The sequence below is a fragment of the Bubalus bubalis genome, chromosome 20 (genome assembly GCF_019923935.1).
Source record: "Bubalus bubalis isolate 160015118507 breed Murrah chromosome 20, NDDB_SH_1, whole genome shotgun sequence".
Taxonomy (NCBI): Eukaryota; Metazoa; Chordata; class Mammalia; order Artiodactyla; family Bovidae; genus Bubalus; species Bubalus bubalis.
Window position 1 is genome coordinate 15,477,583 of NC_059176.1, and position 25,730 is coordinate 15,503,312.

Consider the following 25,730-nt stretch of genomic DNA (forward strand, 5'->3'; position numbering starts at 1 on the left):
ATGGCGGCAATGTTCTCATCCGTATTTCTACTCTCTATTTTGCAAATTTAAATCTTAAAACTTGTACTTTTCCCTAGGGGGAACTCTTACCACCCTTATCTTTTAGCTTTTTACAATGCATGAAGATTAGGTCATTAGGCATGATCTTGGCACTACACTCACTCTTCTCCAATCTGAGATTGCATTCCTATTCCAGATTAACCACATACAGCCTTGGTGACCTATATATTAAATGTTTCTGTGTTTCAGGGTTCACTCCTTCACTCACTTCCTTTCTCACAGAATTCCTGCTTCCTGCCTTCTCTCATCTGCTCACTGTTTAAAATCACCACGCTAAGATTCTGAAAATAGTTCTGAAGGAAAGACAAACCATACGTCCTCTTATTAAGCACATAAATGTTTGCAAAATTGAATTTACCCCCAAATATACCTAAGGAAAAAAAGAACCTAGGAAACATTTAAAATTTAACAATATACTACTTTGTACTCATCATTAAAGTCCCATCCAAAATAGTCAATGTTCTTTTACTATTCAAATAGATAATATATAATTAAGATCTTACTTATTAACATCTGAACCAAAATCTTCAAGAAATTCCACTTTTCTCTGAGAAAATGTAATTCTCATTTTAATAGGTAATGAACCATGTATAGCTTTGTCAAAACAATTTAGGATATTGTCTTCATTTTGTTTGAGGTCACCACTATACTCCATTTCAAGTAAATTGAGGTATAATTTTGTGTTCTCCTGTGTAAAAAGCAGTACCAATTAATCATATATTTCTAAGATATTCTGATTAGACCACAGATATTTAAAATGCCTTAATTTTCATGTCTTAACTTGAAAAATTCAATATTTAAAATTTATTACATGTAACTCATGTTAAATATTTTCAACATACATATAAACAGGTAAAAAAACCACACACACACATTAGTAGATAGAATCTTCTAAACTATGCACATTGTTAAATGCCAATAAATTAAAATCGTATATCCTGTTTAGTGTGCTTGACCTACCACAACAAATATGAAGTAAAACACTAAAAAATGATCTCTACATGCCCCAGTAATCTGAATCTTCACAACCACAGATAACCATCCTCAACTGCAGCTAAAAGCAAACCTGTTATAACTGGGTCCTAAACAGACACGGTATTTGCCGAAAATCTAAAAAATGAGAAATTTCTAAGGCACTGTCTTTTGGCATTAACTGATATATAAAAGGAAATACTTTATATATTTTACATAAGAGGAGAATAATCTCACTGCTACATGTGCTACAATATAGGCAACTGCCATGCCTTTGTTTATAGTTTCTCCCAGGCCCTCTAATCTACTGAATGTGGAGAAAATGGAAAATGTCACAATACTAGCCATACTTTTAATTCCATAATGTTAATTTTCTCAACGTTTTAATGCATAATAATGTGAAAACTGTTTGAAAGAATGGCAACATCAGTTTAGAGGGACTGTTGTCTTCACTTAGTAATAAAATATATTACATACAGACCAAATCTTTCATCATAGTTGCCAAAATGAAAAACAACCAAGAAAGACCCATTTTTTTTTTTTTTTAATGGAAGATACTCTATAAAAACACAAATACATACTTTGTCTCTTTCAATAGCTTCCAAAAGCACCTTTCTTGATTTTGGAAGGTTTTTTTGTATTTTGAAAAGATGTCGGGCTAGTTTGATAGCATAAAATGATGATTCATTATTTGATTTGGCATTCTTAATGGCTTCCTGAAGCAAACGTTCAGCTTCTTCCATATTTCCATGACGTCGTTCTAAACTTACTCTTCTCAAACGAACCATTGCCAATCCTAGAACACATTCTTCAAATGTTCTCAAGATATTCCTGGCTTCATTAATATTACCTAGAAATAGTAATTAAATGTTTATGCTTTTGATTCAACTTACGAAATATCCTTTATGCCAAGTATTGGCAAATAACAGCCCACAGGCTAAATCCAGCCATCTGATCATTTTTTTTTTTTAATGGAAAATAGCCATGCTCATTTGTCTATGTATTTTCTATGGCTATTTTGAGGCTACCATGGCAGAGTTGTTAGGAAAGAGACCATATGGCTTGCTAAGCCAAAACATTTACTATCTGGCCCTTTATAGAAAAAAGAAAATAGTTTACCTGACCTTTGCTTTACACCACTTCCCAAGACTCAATTCTTATATCTTTATCCCAAAGTAACTTAAATCCCAACATATCAACTGAATTTCCTCATTCTTACCCTGCTGTTCCTCAAAAGCTGCCCAAAGCATATGCACCATGGGTTTCTTTGGGAGATGAATAGTGCAAGCTCTGCTGAAGACATGCCTCACTCCTTCAATGCTATGATTTTCCATGTACTTGGCATACTACATACAGAAACAGAGGAAATACTGAATAATTTACAGTTGAACAAGTCATTAAATATGTGACAGAACGATAAAATTCTATTTTTAAACCCATTCAGCACCTTTATTGAACCACTAGACTAGTTTCTGTAAGGAAGGACGGAGAGGCAACGAGGTTGGCATATGCAGCAGTCAAATCTGGTTGCAAGCAGACCATCTCCTAATGCAACAGATATAGTTATATGAACAACATTCAACAGAAGTACAAAAAAGGTTAGTCACTAGATCAATGTTTATAATATATTCAAGTTTCAGACCATATAATTTTCTTACCTTAATCCAAAACTCCTCATAGAGGGCACATGATATGACACATCTTTCAAAGAGAACTACAACTCGTTCATGAGTCCCGTTTTCAATTTCAAATTCTAAGTATTCTTTCCAGTTTTTCAGTTGTGCCTTTTCCAATGGTTTCACATGAAAATATGGTCTTTTAATCTGTAATAAAAGCATGGCATAACAATGAAAGTAAACTACCACCAAAACATACATTACTATAGTAATGCAAATTGTTTAAATTATAAATATAATAATGAACCAGAAAATTTTAATCACCATATCTCATGATGAAAAAGACTTTTAAAGTTAAAATCCCTTTAATTACTTAGGTTTTATAAATTGAAAGAACAAAATTATTTTCCAATTATCCAGTCATTTTAACAGAACTACACAATTTTATGTTCAGAAAATTTTATTCTTTGCTGAGTATTTTAGAACTGAACAATTATACAACAGTAATGGAAAGCAGATCAGTGTCCATCACAGATGAATGGATAAAGGTGATGTGGTATACACACACACACCACCCCCCACCAATGGAATACTACACCCACCCCCAATGGAATACTGCTGCTGCTGCTGCTAAGTCGCTTCAGTCATGTCCAACTCTGCGACCCCGTAGACGGCAGCCCACCAGGCTCCCCGATCCCTGGGATTCTCCAGGCAAGAATACTGGAGTGGGTTGCCATTTCCTTCTCCAATGCGTGGAAGTGAAAAGTGAAAGTGAAGTCGCTCAGTCGTGTCCGACTCTTCGCGACCCCATGGACTGCAGCCCACCAGGATCCTCCGTCCATGGGATTTTCCAGGCGAGAGTACTGGAGTGGGGTGCCACTGCCTTCTCCAAATGGAATACTACTCAGCCATAAAAAAGAATGAAATAATGCCATTTTCTGCAACACAGATGCAACTAGACTATCATACTTAGTGAAGTAAGTCAGAATGATAAAGACAAATATTACGTCCTATCACCTATATGTGGAATCTAAAAAAAAAAAACTGAATATTTAAAAAAAAAAAAAAAGTAAGGTAAATAAGCAGTTGCCTGGGGCTAAGAGTCAGGTGGTTACTGACTTGAAATGGGGACCTTTTGAGGTGACAGGATAGTCCTATATGCTGACTGTTGAGCTAATCACAATGCTTGTCAAATGTCATTTAACTAGCCAATCTCAAAAAAAACAACACATACTACATGATTCCATTCATATAAAAGGCCAGAACAGGGAAATCTATAAGAATTGAAGTAGGTTAGTGGTACCTTAGAGTTGGGAGTATGGAGGAGTAAGCAGGTGAGGGGTAAAAGCTAAAGAGTTTTTCAAGAATGATGAAAATGTCCTAAAATTAACATTCATTAAATGTTCTAAAATTAACTGTACATACATATCTGTGAATATATTAACTACTTAAGTGTACACTATAAGTATATGGCATGTGAATTGCATCTCAATAAATGCATAAAGAAATAAAAGCCTTCATTTTACTCTACTTAAAATAGGTACATTTTGTTATATTACATAAAATGACTCAATGAAGTTGATTTTAGAAACTGAATTGTAATAAAATGGTTCAGATTAAACAGGTAACTTGAAATTCAAATAAAATCTGAATTCAATATTTCTAAAGTTGATAATGGAAAATTGATAATGGCAGCCATAAATGCAACAAACATTACTTAAACAAGCAAAAATAAAAAGCAGAGACATCACCCAAAACTAAAAGAAAAATACATTATTCCTATCTGTATTTTGAAGCCTATTAATGACAACAACAAAAAAGCAAAACACTTACACCTTCTTCAAATGTCCACCTTTTACTGACTTCATGCTCATTATAATTAAACATTTCTTGATGAATTTCAATGATTCTATGTCTCATATTTTCTATTTCTGTAATAAGCTTGGGAAGAAAAAAAATTAAACATGTAAGTTATATACTAAAATTTTAAAATATCACTGTTTACATTTAAGTACTATCCACACTTTAATCTTAGTGATGGGTTTCTGTTATCAATTATGTGCAAAGTACAATTAATTATACTGAAATTAGTAACAGATTTTCATAATAAACCACTTTCTTATATGCCTTAAAAAAAACAACAAGTCTAGTACATCACAACATAGGAGAAATTACCCTTTTACACTAATTTAGTTTCAGGTGTCTCTTAGTAAAACAGATCATGTGCTTTAAATCTATATTTAAACTATACTAGCTAAAGAATTCCTACCTGCCTTAATTAGAAATTAATTTTACAAGAGCTACAAATCATACCACACATGCAGTCAAGGGACATAAAGTCTATAGTTTCTCACACATGGAAATTTTTTTTTTTTTAGTAAGTCTGGTTACCTTTGCTGGGTCAGTTATGTCTTCTATTCCTGATGGAAGATCATCACCAGGAGGACCATCATCACCACTATGCCCATTTACAGACGCTAATTCCCTTCTTAGCTGAATAAACTGTTCACCAGTTAGAAGATCTCTAGGCAAATTATTCTGAACATGGTCTTTAAATCTAATGAAAGACAATAAAAATACAAGCTCTATATATGAAGCATAACTTTAGATCCCACATTACATTTCTACTTACACATTATTCTTTCAAAGGAACTCTGACTTAAACAAAACAAAACAACACCAAACAACCCCACACCTTTTTTCCTCCTTCTCTATAGAAATAACCTGCTGCTGCTGCGGCTGCTGCTGCTAAGTCACTTCAGTTGTGTCCGACTCTGTGCGACCCCATAGATGGAAGCCCACCGGGGCCCGCCGTCCCTGGGATTCTCCAGGCAAGAACACTGGAGTGGGTTGCCATTTCCTTCTCCAAGTAGTAACCTACCACTTGATAAAACAATCTACAGACATCTTCATTTCCTTCCTGCCTTTGCAATGGAACGATGAAGCCAAGTCATACACTGAAATCCTACTTTTGTCCATTACTAATTATTTGACTTAAAGGAAGTTTATCCCTTTTCTAATGTTAGTTTTCTCATCTGTAAATTTAAATATAGCAATCCATATCTAAATAATAAATGATTACTTATAAATGTTCAATAAATTTTGCAGTTCCTTTGGAACTTACCTCCCAATTACTCCTGAATTCACGTGTCTATGTCAAATACTCCAACGAAACTGCCCTAATTAAAGTCACCAAGTACCCTATGTAAGAAAAATTAAATGGATACTTGTTGGCTCTGAGTTACTACCTTCCTGGTTTTCCTCCAAGTCTCTGACTGTTCCTTGATCTCCTTTGACGGGTCCCCACTACAGTCTGCCCCTAAATACTAGTATGCCCAAGGATTCTGCTCTGCATTTAGTTGTCTAATGTTTTTATATACTTTCTGGCCAATCTTATTAATATAGCTTGAAATAATAAGCATATTATGATGACTTTTACAACTATGCTGCTGCTGCTGCTAAGTCGCTTCAGTCGTGTCCAACTCTGTGCGACCCCATAGACGGCAGCCCAACAGGCTCCCCCGTCCCTGGGATTCTCCAGGCAAGAACAAGGGAGTGGGTTGCCATTTCCTTCTCCAATGCATGAAAGTGAAAAGTGAAAGTGAAGTCGCTCAGTCGTGTCCGATTCTTAGCGACCCTATGGACTGCAGCCTACCTACCAGGCTCCTCCATCCATGGGATTTTCCAGGCAAGAGTACTGGAGTGGGGTGCCATTGCCTTCTCCAGCTTACGCCTAAAGTGAAAAAAAATGTTATTCGCTCAGCTGGGATCTTTGTGTGTCCGACTTTTTGTGACTATAGCCCATCAGGCTCTTCTGTCCATGGAATTCTCCAGGCAAGAATACTGGAGTGGGAAGCCATTCCCTTATCCAGGGGATCTTCCCAACTCAGGGATCAAACCTGGGTCTCCTACATTGCAGGCAGATTCTTTACCATTTGAGCCATCAGGAAAGCCCAAACCTTTCCCCTAAATTTCAGATTCACTTGTCAACACTCTGCATAAAGAAATACAGATTTTAAGCAAAAACTGTTTTGAAAAACATGTAATTTAATTTATCTACACATACTAGTTTATATATACACACACACATACAAATTTTAATCAAAAACACAAAGCTGAGGAGCTAAAATATCTACACCATCTTAAATTGGAACCTTATATACAACATGTCTTCAAGTGTGTCACTTTAATCCACAAATCAACACCCTCAGGCAATTCTAATCTTGGTATTGTCAACCGCTAAGTTTCCCAATCTCTTCCACCTACCTTATTTCTTACACTCCACTGGATACCAGGTCCAATTTAGTCTACCTTCTAAATATGGCTCCATGCCCTCATTATTTACCAAAATAAACAAAAACCTGTGTCCTGATCTCATTTCCTCCCACTCCCACCTCAATACTGCTATCAAAAATGTTATTAAAAAATAAACATGAAAAAATATTAAACAGGATCATATCCCATCCTCATCCCCAAAATCACTTCAATGTTTATTACCCTGCATTCAGACTAAAATCCAGTCTCCATGAAGTCTTTCATATTATTACCTAGCCTCTGACCCAGGACTGCATCTTCAACTTAAGTCTCAGAGATGGTTGCACATGTACCATAACTTATGGATTTCCCCTAAGTTTTTTAAAACTAATTTAGGCTACTGACACCTGGATTTTCATGGATTTTAAAACTTCCATAGGGACCACCCTGGCAATCCATGGGTTAAGACTCTGCACTTCTAATGCAGGGGCCATAGGTATGATCCCTGGTCAGAGAACTAAGATGCTGCATGCCATGAGGTACGGCAAAAAAAAAAAAAAAAAAAAAAAAACTTTTACAAATATATGCAAATAACATTGGGAATTAATTTAAATTTTGCAAAATCAACGAATACAGAGACTTAACTTGATATATTTTATCACCAGGAGGAAAAAAATATAGATTGCCTTATTTAAAAAAAATTTTAAATGAGGAAGTAACTTCTCAAATGTGTAGTACGAAAATAAACATTCAATTCTCATATATTAACATTAAAAATTGTCAAGATACAAACTTGAAATGAGGTAAAACTGAAAATAAACTTTAAAACAGTTGCCATGTTATATTAGAAACTTCTTTTACATGGTGATAACATATGCATAATACTTTTTCTACTATAAAGCTAATTTATTCACTCTATTAATAGAATGGCTGAGTGCCTAATACATATGGAACTGTTTTCCTATGTATTAAGGATGAGTATTTTTCAGTCACTAAGTTGTGTCTGACTCTTTGTGACCCCACACACTGCAGCACGCCAGGCTTCCCTATCCTTCACTATCTCCTGGCGTCTGCTCACGCTCATGTCCACTGAGTCAGTGATGCCATCCCAACCATCTCATCCTCTGCCCCCCCCTTCTCCTCCTGCCCTCAATCCTTTCCAGCATTAGGGGGTTATCCAATGATAAAAAGAATTAAAAAGCCTCCGAAAATGACAACATGTAGAGGATACAGGAGACGTAAATTCAAAGGAGTGTTATTAGTCCTAAGAAAAATGAAATAAATGTAGGTAGAGTGCTGGTACAAATGATAAGACAGTTCTGTTTAGGTGAACTGGAAAAAGTGTCATAGAGAAAACATTAAGCTATATGGGTCCTGAGGAATGAGCTCACCAGATAAATGAAAAGTGGAAAAGGTATTACAATCATAAAAGTATAAATCAACATTGCCCGTTGGGAAATTATCAGTACTTACTTACGTTTGTCTAGAGCTTACGAACTACCAGGGACTGAGCCTGAGGAGTTAGATCATACCATAAAAGTATTCATGCTAGGGGGATTTTAAATTAGATGTTTTCTTAGAGATAATGTTCAGTGTATATCCAATATACAAGCCTACACAATAGAAGTATTTGTATTACAGCACTCAGAATACTTCTTTTAGAACATGCTTCCTCTTCTACACTTATGAGTAACTTAAGGGCCAAGTCAATGCACACATATCTTCTGTAGGCCTTTATTCCTTCAAATTAAATGCATATGATCTGGTACACAGCAAGTGCTAAATAAATTAGACAGGGGAAGTGTATTTGACAGAAGAAACTATTTCAGCAGTTTTTCTTAAAGCAGTTAGTCAAGGGAATTAGTTTATTTATATAAACTATAAGATTTACTGATACAAATATTATTTATCAATCTGGTATACACCTAAGGAAAGTGGTTCTCCATTAAGTGAAAAATACTAGATTAAAAAGTAGTATGTAAAAATGCAACCCGCTACATCTCTATTATAAGTACACATGCATTTTAAGAACCCAGTGAAATAGTCATTAAAAAAAAAAAAAAAAAGATTTAGAAAACTACACCAAGAACTTTGGGGCGACACTGTCTAGGTTCCAATCAGCTTCCAAGCACTTACTAACTCTGTGATCTTATGCAAATATTTTAATCTTTCTTTACCTCTACTTTCATAAAATGTAGAAAATAACAGTATGATACCTCCATGGTTTATTGTGAGGATTAGAAGTTATAAGGCACTCAGAATACTGTCTGTATAACTGCTTCTTAGTGTTATTTTTTCTCATTCACCAACAATAAAATTATAATCATAGATTTTACCTATACTTTAGATTGATTTATGAAAGGAATCTGCTTTGTCCCAGAAGACTTAAAATCTTTTTTTAAAGGTTTAAAAAAAATTAAAAATATTTAACTTTTAAAATTTGACCAAGAATTTCCAGATGCCAATCCTTGTGTTAATCTCTTTCAGCAAGTATCTCCCTAGGTCATTTAAACCCTAGAAACCGGCACACCTCCTCTAAATTTCATGAAAAAAAAAAAAAAAAAAAGAAAACAGCACATTCAGACCCATGTTTCCTATTTCTAACGTGGGTCTGCAGAGATTTAGCAAATTGATCCATAGTTATCTACAAATGCTTCATTAAGTTTTCTACTTTTTAGTGAAGAAAATTTCAGAAAATCACTTACTTAAAAAGTACCTAAGTTTACAGGTTCTACCACAATCCTAGTTATAAAAATTATGACAAAAGTACAGACAATATGGCAGGTTAGAAGAGCAAACATTTATCAACACAGTCCTCATACTTTCTTGTTCAGAAAGACTGAGACTGTATCAGTAGGATAATTGAACACATTAGAAACAGAATATGCAAATCACAGTACACAGAAAGAGTTGTTTCATACAGCACTCATTAAAATGAAATGATACCAATCGTAACAGATTATCGTAGTAGAAAATTAAACTGAAATAATTTTTGATTGTTTGAATATAAACAGGATTTAACTACAAAAAATACGTTCGTCACTGTTTTGGACATAAGATGCTATATGAATCACAAGAATGTACCTTGAGTAATTTATTACATTTCAAATAAGCTTCTATTATGTGCTATATACTGAGTTAACCATAATAATAAAGCTTAGATTATTTTCACTACTCTGAAATATCCTGCAAGAGAAAAGTCCTGCTGTTTCCTCATCTATAAAACAGATCAAGGGAACCTTATATCTAAAACCAGTGAAGTTCATAAACTATATCAAAAATGTCAAAATTTTAAAGTGCATATAAATTGATTATTGAGCAAAATACATTTGTTTGCATCTAATAGACTCTTACATTTCAAGAGAATTACCATCCTTAATATTAGAAATTAATTACCTGAGTTATCACAAAAAAATTTTAATGATCTGATTTTTCCACCCACCTCTGAAAATGATGACTATATAGCTGTGTCGGAATACCAAGAATACGATCATAAATAGCTGTAACTTCTCTCAGGTTTCCCTGTTCATTTTCCCAGTTTATATACATTTCCCACAGTCTGTCCGATCGGAAATCTGTTCCTGCAGCTAGAACAGCATGCTCAAACGTTCTGAAAAATTAAATTACCTCTATGTTATCTTTCCAAGATAAAATCACTTTAAATATATTATTTCTGCATTTTTCAATATATACAAACATCAAATCAGTAAGTCATACATTTGAAATTAATATAATTTGTATGTCAATTATACCTCATTTTTAAAAACAAAATATTTCTAAATTTTAGCAGATAATGTTAAATTCAAAATTACATGCAACTTTACAAGTATAGATTAAAAGAAGGAATAATAGACAAGTGCATATGACAGCTGCTTAAAAAAAGGGAAAATATAAAGGGAATAGATAAATGTACTTTTATGTAGCTGTATATTATTTTATATGCCATAAATGTGCAATGCAAATTACACTACAAACATATAAGAGTGACAGAGCAGACACTAAAATACTCGTTAAACTTGAAATGTCCGTTGAATAGATTCCTCTAGGGCAAAAGACAAAGTGACAATATTTATCTTAAGAAACAGTTGTCTGACAAAACAACTCTCCAATGAGGGGGTCCAGCTGCCTCTTTGGGTAATGAGAAATATACATATACTTTAAAACTCAAAATTCTCTCCTGATTCTAAAATTCCACAATTAATGTTTACTAAAAAGTCATTTATTTAAAAATATTTACGCTCATTTCAAGAGATTTCTGTAAGCAATTTTAATTACAGGATTTGATACCTCAATGGGATAAAATTTTAGATACATATTTTCAAAATAAATATTATAATCAAGAGGGATTTTTAACAGTATAGAACTATACTACCTAAATTAATCTAAAACTAAACAGAATCCCAATCAAAGCACTAAGAATTAGGTGGAACAGAGAAAACAAATTCTAACATTCATCTAACACATAAAAATACAAAATATTTTTCTAAAAGGATAAAGAAGCAGGCATTTTCCTGAAAGGTCTCAAAGGAAACAAGGAAGCTATAGAAATTAAAGGCACGACACTGGCTCAGTATCATCAAAATGGATTAATAAAACAGTTCTCAAGAAAATAAACCCATATATTTTTGAGAATTTAGAATATGATAAAAAAGTATCGGTATTTTAAATCCATACACAAAAAAATAAGCCAATGAAGAAAAGACAGACTGTTTAACAAATGGGAGAAAAAAAAATGTTAATCTCTGATTCATAGAAGACACAAACTAAGGTTAATCTGTCTCACAAAAGGTACAAACTAAGTATCAGATAAATGAGGGACAGAAAAAAAAAGTCTACAAAAAGAATTAGTAGAAAACCCAAGATTTATATACCCTTGTCAAGACAGGCACAAAACTCAGAAACTAATAAAAGACTGAAAATTAAACCATGTTAAGAAAAAAAACAAACACCTCTACATGATAAAAATACTCAACGGAAAAATGCTTTAAGGCCCTAAGGAGGTATTACTTTCAACTCAAAATTCTATACCTCACGGGATTCATCAATTGGGTGTTTCAGATATACAGGTTCAAAAAATTTTTTTTCATTCCAAGCATCCTTTATCAGGAAGTTATGGAATTCACTCCTCTAAAGGTATGCAAGAATCAAGAAAGAACAGAATCTAATTAATAAACTAATAAACAGAACTTAGAAGGTAAAGACATCTCCTAGGATGATGATAATGAGGAAACCTGTAAACAGCTGCTACACAAAAGAATCCGAATAGGACCACCAGTGCAGATTACAGAAGAGGGGGTCCCAGGAGGGTACCTCCAAGGGGCCAGGGTAGAATTTACAGATCTCAGAACATAATTCTCTAATTCTCAGATTAAGTAGAATAACACGATACATGTATGTTTTTTACTTTCAAAAAAATAACTTACATAGATAGCAATTGTAATTGTGGAAAGTGAGTCGTATTGACTACTGAAAGTAGCTATTGGAAGGGGTAGAAAATTTTAAGTGTTCCAAGAAAGCCAGGCAAACAGAAAAAGAGGCAGAGGTAAGAAAAGGGGTAATCACAGGAAAAACAAAAAGCTATGAAACCTATCCATATAGGAAAGATGAGGAATGGGAAGACAGGGTATAAATGAACTAAAAATTCTCATATACTGTAACAGAATGATAATGTCTACAGCTAGTGAAAGAGAAGCAGAAAGCAGTACAGTGCTATTGCTATCAACATGTTGGAAAATAATAGAAGAAACAGCTAAAATATCTGAAGAGAGGTGGAGGGACCACTTTTTGTTACAAGTAGTTTAACATTAACTGTCTAAACTATATGCACATACTTTGATAAAAATAAAAACCAAAAATACATTTTAAATTCCTATAATTCAAAGGATAATTCAGAAGTAAAATAATCATATAAATAGGCAATGTGAAAATGGCTTATATAGACAGCATCTGAAAAGAAAAGACGGTAAACCAAGACACGTAAATCAAGAAACCTAGAGATAGGTGAATTGAGATGATGAAACACTACAGGAGGTTTAAAAAAAAAATATGCCATGACTGGGAAAATGACTACCCTCATACACTATGAGAGTTTAAAACTGGTACCACTTTTAAAGGAACATTTGATAAATGTAGCTGTGTATTTCCTTTGATACAAGTTCCATTTCTATAGTGCTCTACATAAATACTGAGTTCTAAGAGATATTCACTACAGCACTATTTCCTATAAAGATTTGGTTAAATAAAATACAGTACCTTGATACTGTAAGGTTAAAAAATGGTAGGGAGAAAGTCTAGAACATTGTTAATTAAAAAAACAAAGACAAATATGTATAATAGATATACACACAGATATATGTATATCTATATGTATCTGAAAGAATAAACACCAAGTCATTTACCATGAGGGGAGACGGACTGGAGACATAAGAAAACAGCGTATGGAATGGTGGAGGAACTGTATTATGTACATTTTTTAATAATCATGCATAAGTTTACTAGGGTATTTTTACAGTGAAAAAGAAGTATATAAAAGTTATACTTTCAGTTTAGTATCGATAGTAGTTCTATTATCAATATCAGAATACCTGACTTATTTATATCTTTAAATACTTAAGTTTCACATACCCTCTTACAGTACTGTTTGTCTCAGGATCACCAGGGTCCAGTGTTTCTTTTAAGAAGTTTATATAGTGTATCCAAAGGTCAACACTCAGAGGTATTGCCTGAAGCCCCCGGCGATACACCTAAGAAGAAAACAACAAACTGTACTTCAAATATTTAATTATGTCTTAACAGAGAGGCAACACTGTGTTATCCGGTGAACCTTAGAAATACTAATTACTGGAATTTTGTTTAAATAATCTACCATTACCATTTGGGTGGAGGTTGGATAGAACATGGCAATGTTCTGATCCCCACGTGCAGAGTCTTGATCTTCAAAGCGCAGCAGTCCCTGCATTCTGACCGGGCTGTGTGGGCAGGCTTTGGGTTACAGACCATAGGGCACAGACCCATTAGAGCATCAATGACAGCGTCTGACCAAAAATGCAATAAGACGTAGCAAATGTGACTAGCAAACCAACTATATTGTTTGGAAAATGAGAAATAAATGTAAGTGAGAGAAAAGCCCTGCCCTACTTGTTAAGCTGCAGTGTAATACAGAGGCTTGCACTGCAAAGCTTGACAAACTGTAGAGGTTTAACGCACCTGCCAACAAAGAGAGAAAATATTAGCTACAAATGCCACAAGAGTGACAAATGCAAATAAAATACCCTGTAAAATTGTTTGACCATAAATCGTAGGTACTGCCAGCCAAAAAAAAAAGTCTTTGCTTTGTTATTATTTGGCTTACAGTACCTAATGGAGATAATTTTATTCAGTAATGTACGCACCTCATCTGATTGTTTAATGTTGTCATGTCGCTTTTCAAGGTCTGCATACTTTTTCCAATAACCATAGCAATACGGATAGTGTATGAAAAATTTGTCAAATGCTTTCCTGGCAGCCATCAAGTGATTCTGATGAAAATAAAACAAAGTGTTTAAACCTCTTGAAAATTTCTGTCACAAAAGCATTTATTATTCCTTCTAACATACAGGCATACCTCAGAAGAACTGCGGGTTTGATTTCAGACCACTGCTATAAAATGTGTATCACAATAAAGCAGGTCATACAATTGTTTTGTTTCCAAGTGCACATAAAAATTGTTTATATTCTACTGCAGTCTAAGTACGCAATAGCATTATGTCTAAAAAAAGCAACGTATATACCTTAATTTTAAAATACTTTATTGCTACAAATTGCCAAAACAATTATAAAACAGTAATATGAAATACCACTGATCACAGGTGACTATAACAAATAATAAAAAGTCTGAAATATGGCAAAAAATATCAAACGTGAACAAAACAGGAAGGGAGCAAACACTGTTGGAAAAATAGCACCAACAGACCTTCTCAATGCAGGATTGCCACAAACCTTTAATTTGTGAAAAATGTAGTATCTATGAAGTTCAATAAAGTAAAGCGCAATAAAATGAGGTATGCCTGTATTATCTCAAATAAAATAAACGGCAGGCTTAAAAACTATTCACTCAACAGCTTTGAAACAGAAGGAACTAGTTCTGTCAAACAGCAGGGTAATATTTTATTTTAGCAATTTTATACACACATACATACACACACCAGTCTTTACAAACATTAGAATTTGATTATAATACTCTCTATAATGTACAAATGCCACGAAAGCTATTTTTTGAAGCTAAAATAATATCATTTATTCAACTTAATCTGAAAATCATAAAAGAGGCAACTTTAATTACAAAACAATATGGCTTAGTCTGATATTAGTTGTTTAATCTAATCCCAGTGAAATAATTACTAACCTCCTGTTCTACATACTGAAGCAAATATACCCAGCCTGTAAAATCCTGAGGATTACTTTCTACAGTTTTCCAAAACTTTTCATATTCTGGAGGGAAATTTGCTTCTGTTTCTGTCACTGGAAGGTCCACAGTACTTGCTATTTCATTTTCTTCTGTAGTTGTGTTCACATTAGGAGATCCATCGGGTGACTGCTCCATTTCTGTAACATTCATAATCTCCGTACTAAAATCAGCAGACTGCTCTACCAGTGCCTCTGAACTGCTGCCTATGCTGCCATTACTGGAATTTCTGTACTCATCCATGTGAGAGTTTTGCATAGCTGTTTATTTCGCCTTCAGTTAATGATCTGTGGAAACAAAGAGAAACATCTTCCAAATGTTTATTTGGCATTATCAAAGCCATCTTTTAAAAGCCTGTTAGCTATTAAAAGAATATATTAACTTGATTCTTGAGCTCTCCTGTAAGTCTGATACTCAGGTTTAGTAGTTTTTACATTATAAGTTAAATTCTATAACATAAATTTTCCAAAATTCTGCCACTTTATTGTTGACTGAGCAAAAACTAGTTCTTTAATCTATAAAACAACTGAATATTGTGCTAGCTCCCTAAAGAAGCATTGAATTCAATGCTTCGCAGCTAAGAATCTAAAATTTAATGTCTGAATTCTATCCTGATACCAATCCTGGCAAACAGCAATATTTTTAATATCTGTCCTGGAGGCTAAAGGTAAAACTAATAAAACAAACTGTGGTAATGGACATAAATGTTCCAGAGGGAAACGCATAACATAGCTTAAGGCAGATTTTTAGAAAAGAGAAGGTTAATACTGTTGAAATTTTTAATTCTAGAAGATTTTATTATAGAAGACATATATTATTTAAAAAAATTAGAGAGTGACTTTTAAAGTGAATACACATTATTAAAAACATATTTATAAGAGAATTCCCTGGTGACACAGTGATTCAGGACTTGGTGCTCTCACTGCCAGGGCCCTGGGTTTGATCCCTGGTTGGGGAACTTAGGTCCCATAAGCCAGGCAGCCAACAGAACAACGAAAAAAAGCACAAAAAACTGTACTTATGCAAGTTTTACCACCTGGATAATTACTTCGTAAAATCTTTAAAATTAAGTCATCTTACAGTTAAAGCCATAAAATAATAAAGAATTATTATTTTTTCATAATTCACTTCATCTCTTCCACTAACAGTTTAAATGGAAACTGATTCATTAAATTATAGGGCATGTCTTTTTTTAAAATTATGGATTACTCTCAAAACTGAACAGACCATAAAATTGATTTACTCCTAAACTACATTCCGAATACATAAGTAGTTAACACAGTACAATACAATTTAAAAGAGGATTAAGGCTTTAAAGGTAGTAATTCAAAGAAAGAAATCCAAGTGACCAATAAACATATGAAAGGATTGTAGCTTTACTAATAAAGATGTGAATTAAAACAATGAGATATCAAATTGGCAACAATTAAAAAGATGTATCTGGAGGACATTCATGGAAAATATACCAAATGGGATTTGTGCATATTTTATGTTAGATAAATAATCAGACAAAAAGCGTATGATTAAAAGCATTCCCTGGAACACTGTATTACAGTGAAGAGACAATGTATTAAGTACATTGTTTTAATAAATGCCATATCTGTACAATGAAATAGTAAAAGAAATATGTGCACCTGTGATATCTACTACATATTATTATATAGATGCTACACAGATCTGTAAGAATATATACCAAATAAAATATACTAAAAATATTAGTTGGTGTTAATATTAACCCAACTAATATTTTGGGCTGATGCTTGTTTTTGTTCAGAGTAGCAATATACCTAACCCCATGTAAGGATTCAGAGAAGGCAATGGCAACCCACTCCAGTACTCTTGCCTGGAAAATCCCATGGACTGAGGAGTCTGGTAGGCTGCAGTCCATGGGGTCGCTAAGAGTCGGACACGACTGAGCGACTTCACTTTCACTTTTCACTTTCATGCACTGGAGAAGGAAATGGCAACCCACTCCAGTGTTCTTGCCTGGAGAATCCCAGGGACGGGGGAGCCTGGTGGGCTGCCATCTACGGGGTCACACAGAGTAGGACATGATTGAAGCAACTTAGCAGCAGCAGCAGCAGCAGCATGAGACTGAAAAAGACATCTGCTGCAGAGCTCTTGTAAAGATGTTGCTTTTTTGATAAAAAGGATAGTCAGCAAATAGTGTAAGCTCTACCACTTTATTCTTACCTTGAATGTGAACATATCTGAAACAACCTATATTAACAAAGTCAAAAGGACTGGCCAGAAAAATGAAGAAATGCCAGCCCTGACATCATCAAACTGCTAACATGCCAACTTTATACTGCAAGAGAAAGTAAGTCCCTATTTGTTTAAACTATTATCAATAGATGGGTTTTTCTATTACTTGCAGAAAAGTACATTCCTAACTAACCCACAAACAATGCATGAGAATGTTCATTTTTCCATCTCTCCTCGTTAGCACTAGGTATCAAAGAAACTTAATTTTTTTCATCTGATTAAAAATGAAAAACAGAAAGTAGTACCTCATTTTGATCTGCATTTCTTTAACTACAAGGAGGTTGAATTTCTATTTTCTTTTTTTTCTTAAATGCTATTTCACATCCTCAGTCCATATTATCCATATATTTTTTGTGTGTATGGAGGGCATCTTTTAGACTGTCATGGAGATTTGAACTCCAGATTTTAAAATGCAGTATTATTATACTACATTTCAAAATGCAGTATGAAGCAAAATTTTTCCCAATAAAAGGATAAACTTAAAATTTATTTCAAAATGCAGTATGAAGAAAAATTTTTCCCAAAAAAAGGATAAATTTAAAATGTTAAATCAAATGAATCTGAGGCTGAATGCCACTGAAAGAATTAGTTATAGCCACGTTAACTCTGGGGAATATTTTTTTTAAAAGGAGGTAGAGAAGGGGTGAAGACAAAGGGAAGTTGGGAGAGGTTGGGTGCGGACAAAAAGTTTCCACTACTCGATGGCATATCCAGCAATATACTACATTCCTTGTAGAGAATACACAGATAGTTTTCATTCTAAGGCTTATGAACTAGTTGAAAAGAGATTAAAATCAAGCAAAACAATTATATAAAATTTCAAATGAAACAAGTCAAAATTTTAGGAAATCTATTGAAAACCATAGGCATCTAGCAAAACTTTACGAAACAGAATTTAGTCTTCACTTTGAAAAGTGAATTCGCTCAGTCATGTCCGACTCTTTGCAACCCCATGGACTGTAGCCTACCAGGTTCTGAGGAGCCTCTCAGTCCATGGAATTTTCCAGACAAGAGTACTGGAGTGGGTAGAAAAAGAATTATAAATTATTTCAAAATAGGAAATAGACCACTTGACTTGACAGAACAACCTTTCTTATTAACAGATAAGAAGATGGAAATTAGGATTGGTTCCAAGACAAGGAGATAAGATTGATCAGAATGAAGAGGGCCTGCATTGGGAAAATGAAATGAAAGTAAGCAGGGCAGAACAAGTGGAATTTGAGAAAAAATAATAAACAATCAAATCTAGAAAAAAGAGTTTCCTTCTACTGAATTACTGACTATTGTCATAAACTTTTCCAGGTTTACCATTTTTGATTCTAGGAAAAGGCGCAGAAGCTTTTCAACTTATTTTGGTCTCTTTTGTCCCCTACATTAAAGAAAAGACACTACTGAAGATTAATTTTCCAGACATAAATTAGTCATTATTTTGTGTTTTTTTTTATTTCAAAGCATACTGCCAAAACAAACAAAAAAAGACTGTTCATTGATACATTCTGAGTCATTTACTACCTGCTCTATTCTAACTGCATACTTAAGTGGGACATAAGTTTTTTCTGGAATCAGCAAATTTACCACACCCCTGCATCATCACAGACTATCAATTACTCCACACCCTGCAATTATAGTGTTATAATATGAGTTAAGAACATCAGCCTTGTCCTCAGGGAGATCATTTTTCTGATTACTTCAAAAATCACAGGACCAAAAGAAAAACACACTAAAGTTATTTTTAAATAAGTTATTCTAACATATACTTCATAATATGGCAATTACTAACTGGGAGGGATTGGGGGCAGGAGGAGAAGGGGACGACAGAGGATGAGATGGCTGGATGGCATCAACGACTTGATGAACATGGGTTTGGGTGGACTCCGGGAGTTGGTGATGGACAGGGAGGCCTGGCGTGCTGCAATTCATGGGGTCGCAAAGAGTCGGACACGACTGTGAGACTGAACTGAACTGAACTAGTACTAGTATATTAACAACAACCATTAACTTTGAACTTGTGACATAAAATGGCAAAGGTGTAAAAAAATAATTATCAAAAGGAAGAAGACAACAGTGGGGTATTAGCATAAAGATAAACAGAACAATAGAATAAAAACATAAAGCCCAGAAATAATGTTGGACAAGGGTTACAAGATTACTCAATGGGGAAAAGACAGTCTCTTAAACAAACGGTGCTGGGAAACCAGGATAGTCACATGCAAAAAAAAAAAAAAAAAAAAAGAAGCTAAACCCTTAACTTACAGCATATATAAAAATTAACCCCAAATGGACAGAACTCCTAGAAGAAAACATAGGGGGAAATTTTCATGAAAGTGGACTTGGCAATGCTTTCTTGGCTATGATACCAAAAGCACAGGTAACAAAAACAAAAATAGACAAATGGAGCTACATCAAACTAAAACTTCTGTGCATCAAAGGGCACAAGTTAAAAGGCAAATGGCCGAACAGGAGGAAACATCTGTAAATCTTATATCTGATTAGTAGTTAATACATATAATAAAGAATTTCTATAACTGAACAACAAAAACTCAATTAAAAAATGAAAAAAATGATTTAAACAGACATTTCTCCAAAGAAGATACACAAATGGCCAAGAAACACATGAAAAGATGCTCAGTATCACTTATTAACATAGAAATGCAAACAGAATTCACAATATCACCTCACACCCATTAGGATGGCTACTATCAAAAAATAAAACAGGAAGCAAGTTTTGGCAAGAATGAGGTGAAATTGGAACCTTTGTGCACTTATGGTGGGATTATAAGATGGTGCAACTGATATAGAAGACAAAATGGGGTTTCCTCAAAAAATTAAAAATAGAACTACCATAAAATCCAAAATCCTACCTCTGAGTATATAGTCAAACTAACTGAAAGCCAGGTTTCAAAGAGCTATCTGTATAGCCACATTCACAGCCACACTATCCAAAATAGTCAAAGGAGTAAGCAACCCAAATGTCCAACACAGATGAAGAAATAAATAGTGACATACACATACAACGGAATATCATTCGTCTTTAAAATGAAGGAAATCCTGTCATACACTACATGGATGAACCCTGAGGAAATTATGCTAAGTGAAAAAAGCCTGTCGCAAAAAGACAAATGCTACATGAGTCTACTTATATGAGGTATTTAGAGTTGTCAAATTCATAGAAACAGAAAGCTGATGGTGGTTATGAGGGACTAGAGATGGAGAAAAGGGGGGTTGTTGTTTTAATGGGTATAAAATGAAAAAGTTCTGGAAATCTGTTAAAACAACCATGTGAAAATACACAACACTACTAACTGTACGCTTATAAATGGTTAAGACTTCCTCAGGTGATCAAGTGGTTAAGAGTTCGAGCTTCCACCACAGGGGGTGCACGTTCGCTATCTAGTCACGGGAACCAAGATCCCACAAGTCTGCCTTGCTGTGCAGCTTAAAAAAAAAAAGGTTAAGAAGGTCAATTTTATCTTATGTGTTTTTACTACAGCAAAAAATTTTTTGATGGAAGAAGATAGCTAAACTATAATTCAATTAGAAAAGAGGAAATCCCAGAGACTAGGGATCAGAACTTTCAGTTCTTTCATTACTAGCACAGTAAATATTACAAGAGGGTAGAGGAGGGTGAGTCCTACTTCTCTCCCTTAAAAGGATGAGATTCTAGTCAGTCTTACTTTCCTCACTTTGAAAGGAGACGAGTAATACTTATACTATCTGCTTCACAGGGCCGTTGAGAACATCAGATGAGATAAATGCATTCCAAAGTCCTAAAACTATAAACTCACATAAATGAAGAGATCACTTAAAACAAGTTCCTGGAAAGTGTTATCCAAACTTAAGATGTTATAACTTTAAAATTGTCTCCTAGGTGGCTCAGTGGTAAAGAACCCACCTGCAATGCAGGAGACCGGGGTTCAATCCCTGGGTTGGGAAGATCCCCTGGAGGAGGAAATGGCAACCCACTCCAGTATTCTTGCCTGGAAAATCCCATGTACAGAGAAGCCTGGGGGGTACACTCCATGGGGTTGCGAGAGTCAGATATGACTTAGTGGCTAAACAACAACTTTAAAATTAACAAGGAAAATAAAAATGAACTTTACAGTGCATCTAGAATTTGTTGTGCAGAGATTTTAGGAGGTGGAAAAAAACCTATTGACTTTGACTTCAAAAAACTGGTGGTAATCAACACAGTATTCATCTGAAAATATTTTATTTCCTGACTTTTCAATTTTAGATCTTTTTTGCTATCTATTAGATAAAATATAGGTTTAGTTATTATACCAAATACACATGCACAACCTTCCTCTCATGTGCTTCCAATGTAGTTCTATTTGGCTGGGGTTCAATCAATATTCAGGTTTACATTAGTATGCCTATGGAAACATTTTTTTCAAGCTACTTTGTATACTACAATCACATTTCCTTGCTTCTACCTCTTTAAATCTATCATTTTCATATGCTTCACTGCCTTTGAAAACTGACTCCACATCCTTGAAGAGACCTTATAAAGGTCCTTTAAAACAACTGTCACTCATACATATCAATTCCATTTCCCCTTCTGGTGCCATCCTTTCTGAAACCATCTAACCTTCTGCAACAATTTAAATTTGCTTGTCTTATCTAGGATTGTCTCTTCATTTTGATATAAAGAATTCCTTTCACTTATCCCCTGGGGTGAATCTCATTTATAACAAAATCTATTTCTTCCTTGATTTACTCCCTCTTGTAGAGAATCATTTCTGTAAATCTGAAAAAAGGTATGTGGGGTGAAAAAAGGTAAGACTTTCCAATTCTAAAATCCTCATGATTAAATGAGTATAAAATTCTAGAATGAAAATATTTTTTTCTTAAAAGTTTTAAAGCAATTTATTCACTGTTTCCTACCATCTGATGTCCCTATTGAGAAAATCTGACATTTTTATTTCTTATTCTCTTCGTGTGACCTGTTTTTATCTCCATGGAAGCTTTTAGTTTCTCTGTTTATCCCAGATGTTCTGAAATTGCTTAACGATGTGCCTTAAGATGAGTCTTTTCCAATGATTCTGCAAGGCATTCATTTGGAAGGCGTATTTTAATCTGTTTACATCATTCAGTTCTTACATTCTATATCTATTATTTGTTTGATAATTTTCTCCTCTTGGTTTTCTCTGTTGGATCCACACTGCTCAGGTGTTGGACCTCCTGGATTGATCCTCTACATATCTTTTCCCACATTTTTCTATTCCTTTCACTTATTCTACTCTGTGATAACCCTGTTACTGAGTTTTTAATACAACTTCCATTTCTTTATTCTCTGAATAATCAATATTCCTTTTTCACGGGTGCAGCATCTCCTGCTATTTCAAGAATATACTTTAAATTCTCTTGTTCTCAGCACTGTCTCTTCTGAGTGACTACTTGTTTTGATATCTCAAGTATAGTGATCTTCAAACTTTTGTTCAAGAATAAGTATGAGGCAGTACAAAACAAACCAGACAAAGTTGGCAATGGGTGGGCTTCAGTGCAGGATGGCATTTTTTTTTCTTTTTTTGGGGGCCGGGGGCAGGGGGGTGGTGCCATGCTGCACAGCTCACAGGACCTTATTACTCCAACCAGGAATCGAAGCTGCACCCTTAGCAGTGAAAGCTCAGAGTCCTAACCACTGGGAATTCTTAGGATGGCATTCTTTGAGGGTAGAACCCATTAAATGTCAGTGTTCTACACTGGTTCCCTTGGGTTATGTTTTGCCAAAGAAGAATGTTTCAACTTGAGTAAGGCAACAAGCATTCTGGGAGCAAAGACGACAAACCAGGCTTGTGATTGCACCATTCAACACACAGACTTTCTTTCAATTTCCCATTTTCACTAAGACCCTTCACCCCTGCCCCACCTCCCACCAGCTATGCCAACTTCTCTGGTTCTACCCTCTTCAAATAATGAACATTCAGTTTTTTGCTGGCTATACTAGATGGAGAAGGACAATTTAGCTGTGAACAAAACAAAATCCCTGTTCTCAAGGCGCAGACATTACAGTGGGGAGATGGAGGCTTTTTTCCCCTAAGTAAATTTCTTATATATATGTGATATCAAGTGCTAAGAATAAAAGAGAGGATGAGGTAGCAGGAAAGCCAGTCATGCAGCTATCTAGAAGAAGAAAACTACAGGCAGCAGAAAGAGCATGTTCTGAGATAACTGCTTTGCTTGGCATGTTCACAGAAAAACAGATCAGTAAGAGACAGTATGAAAGGATTTGCTTAAACATCCCTCAATTTGACTTGAATTCTTCTAAAATTTGTCTTTACTAAGTATATCAAAGTAAACCTCATGTAAACACCTATTTTATCATTTTTTGCAGCTTCCAGGATTTTAGTTCCCTGAACAAGCATCGAACCCATGCCCCCTACATTGCGAGCATAACCACTGGACTGCAGGGAAGTCCCTAAAGGTCTATTTTCAAAAAGCAATGTTGAGGGAAAAAAAAAAGGCAATGTCAAACTTCCCCAGCGGTCCAGAGGTTAAACATCCACCTGCTGTGACTTCCTTGTTGGTCCAGGGTCAAGAATCCGCCTTGCAATGCAGGGGACACAGGTTCTATCCCTGGTCAGGGAACTAAGATTCCCACATGCCGGAGCAACCAAGCTGAACCCTTGAGCTCTGGAGCCTGCGCGCCACAACTACAAAGCCTGAGCACCAAAACCAGAGAGTCTGTGCACTGCAATGAAGATCTCATGTGCTGCAATTAAGACCTAACACAGCCAAACAAATAAATAATTGGGAAAAAAATTCCCAGAGACACGGGTTCAATCCCTGGACCGCTTCATGTCAAAAAGTATTCTGCCCATGTTTTCCTGTAAGTGTTTCCCTCACCTCTTTTATAATCTTCCCTCTCTTTTGCTCTCAAAGTATGTGTTCCCCTAAGCATACTATAAAAATTGAAATACGTAACAATTATTTGTCTTCCTCCTTCCCTTGGTCACAATGGATGAAGTATCTCTGCTGCTATCAATGGTCAAACTCTGAACTACTGACTTGGATCACTTCTCCCACCTATCTTCTCAAACATGTTGCTTCTTAAATTATCTTCACGCTCTCCTTATCAGTTTCTCTTAGTATATTAGATTACTTCCATTACCCTTCAAATATGTAAAAATATCTTTTATATAACAATTTATAATATACATACTATATCTTAGCTTAACTTATAAAACAAACAAAGGACAATCATAAGCTACGTTGAGGATTTAGATTTTGTTTCAAGTACAACAGAAAGACAATGAAGCTGTCTAAGCTTATCTCTACTCCACAGCCTCCTTGTTGTTCAGTTACTAAGTTGTGTCCACCTCTTTCTGACCTCATGGACTGCAGCACACCAGGCTCCTTTGTCCTCCACTATCTCCCGGAGTTTGCTCAAATACATGTCCACTGAGTCGGTGATGCTATCTAAGCATCCTGCCTTTGCTGCCCCCTTTCTCCTTTTGCCTTCCATCTTTCCCAGCATTAGAGTCTTTTCCAGTGAATCGGCTCTTTGCATCAGGTGGCCAAAGTACTAGAGCTTCAGCTTTACCATCAGTCCTTTCAATGAATAGTCAGGGCTGATTTGCTTTAGGATTTCCTTAGGTTTGATCTCCTTGCAGTCCAAGGGATTCTCAAGAGGCTTCTCCAGCACCACAATTTGAAAGCATCAACTCTTCAGCTCTCAGCCTTTTTATGGTCCAACTCTCACATCTGTACATGACTACTGAAAAACCATAGCTTTGACTGTACGGACCATTATTGGCAAGGTGATGTCACTGCTTTATAATACGCTGTCTAGGTCTGTCACTGTTTTCCTCCAAGGAGCAAGTGTCTTTTAATTTCATGGCTGAAGTCCCTGTCCACAGTGATTTTCTATATCCTCCATTTACCCTTAAATTTGGATTATCACTGCTCTGAAATTCTCCCAAAGTCACAATCGCTTTGTTTATAAATCCAACTGGTCATGTTCTGATTCATCTTTCTGATCTACTCTTCACTGTATCCCAAGTAATGACGACTTTCTCCTTGAAAGGCTGTCTCTTCTTGTCCTTTTTCTAACATATCACATCCATCTAGTTTTGTTGTGTGTTCCAGTTCAGCTCATTTCAGCTTCAGGACCTGAGTGT

General features: G+C 35.0%; 1 protein-coding gene and 1 non-coding gene across 5 annotated transcripts in view; both read right to left on the bottom strand.

Annotated features, from left to right (window-relative positions):
- PRPF39 (pre-mRNA processing factor 39) overlaps positions 1 to 25,730 on the bottom strand; it is a 35,269-nt gene that overhangs the window by 6,128 nt on the left and 3,411 nt on the right. The window contains exons 1-11 of one of the 4 annotated variants that reach the window (XM_044933183.2): positions 15,286 to 15,309; positions 14,040 to 14,419; positions 13,774 to 13,936; positions 13,527 to 13,645; positions 10,345 to 10,512; positions 5,040 to 5,205; positions 4,482 to 4,589; positions 2,691 to 2,855; positions 2,252 to 2,378; positions 1,614 to 1,882; positions 564 to 748 (exon numbers count right to left, since the gene is read on the bottom strand). In XM_044933183.2, the coding sequence (XP_044789118.1) occupies positions 564 to 748; positions 1,614 to 1,882; positions 2,252 to 2,378; positions 2,691 to 2,855; positions 4,482 to 4,589; positions 5,040 to 5,205; positions 10,345 to 10,512; positions 13,527 to 13,645; positions 13,774 to 13,860 (1,394 nt within the window). In that variant the 5' untranslated portion in view covers positions 13,861 to 13,936; positions 14,040 to 14,419; positions 15,286 to 15,309. Of the gene's footprint in view, positions 1 to 563; positions 749 to 1,613; positions 1,883 to 2,251; positions 2,379 to 2,690; positions 2,856 to 4,481; positions 4,590 to 5,039; positions 5,206 to 10,344; positions 10,513 to 13,526; positions 13,646 to 13,773; positions 13,937 to 14,039; positions 14,422 to 15,285; positions 15,633 to 25,730 lie in introns of those variants that run through there. The other 3 variants (XM_025270906.2, XM_006072768.3, XM_025270907.2) reach the window with 3 other exon arrangements.
- On the bottom strand, positions 1,451 to 1,536 carry LOC112581026. The gene has a single exon (XR_003105475.1). It is a non-coding gene; the product is annotated as a small nucleolar RNA SNORD127 (small nucleolar RNA).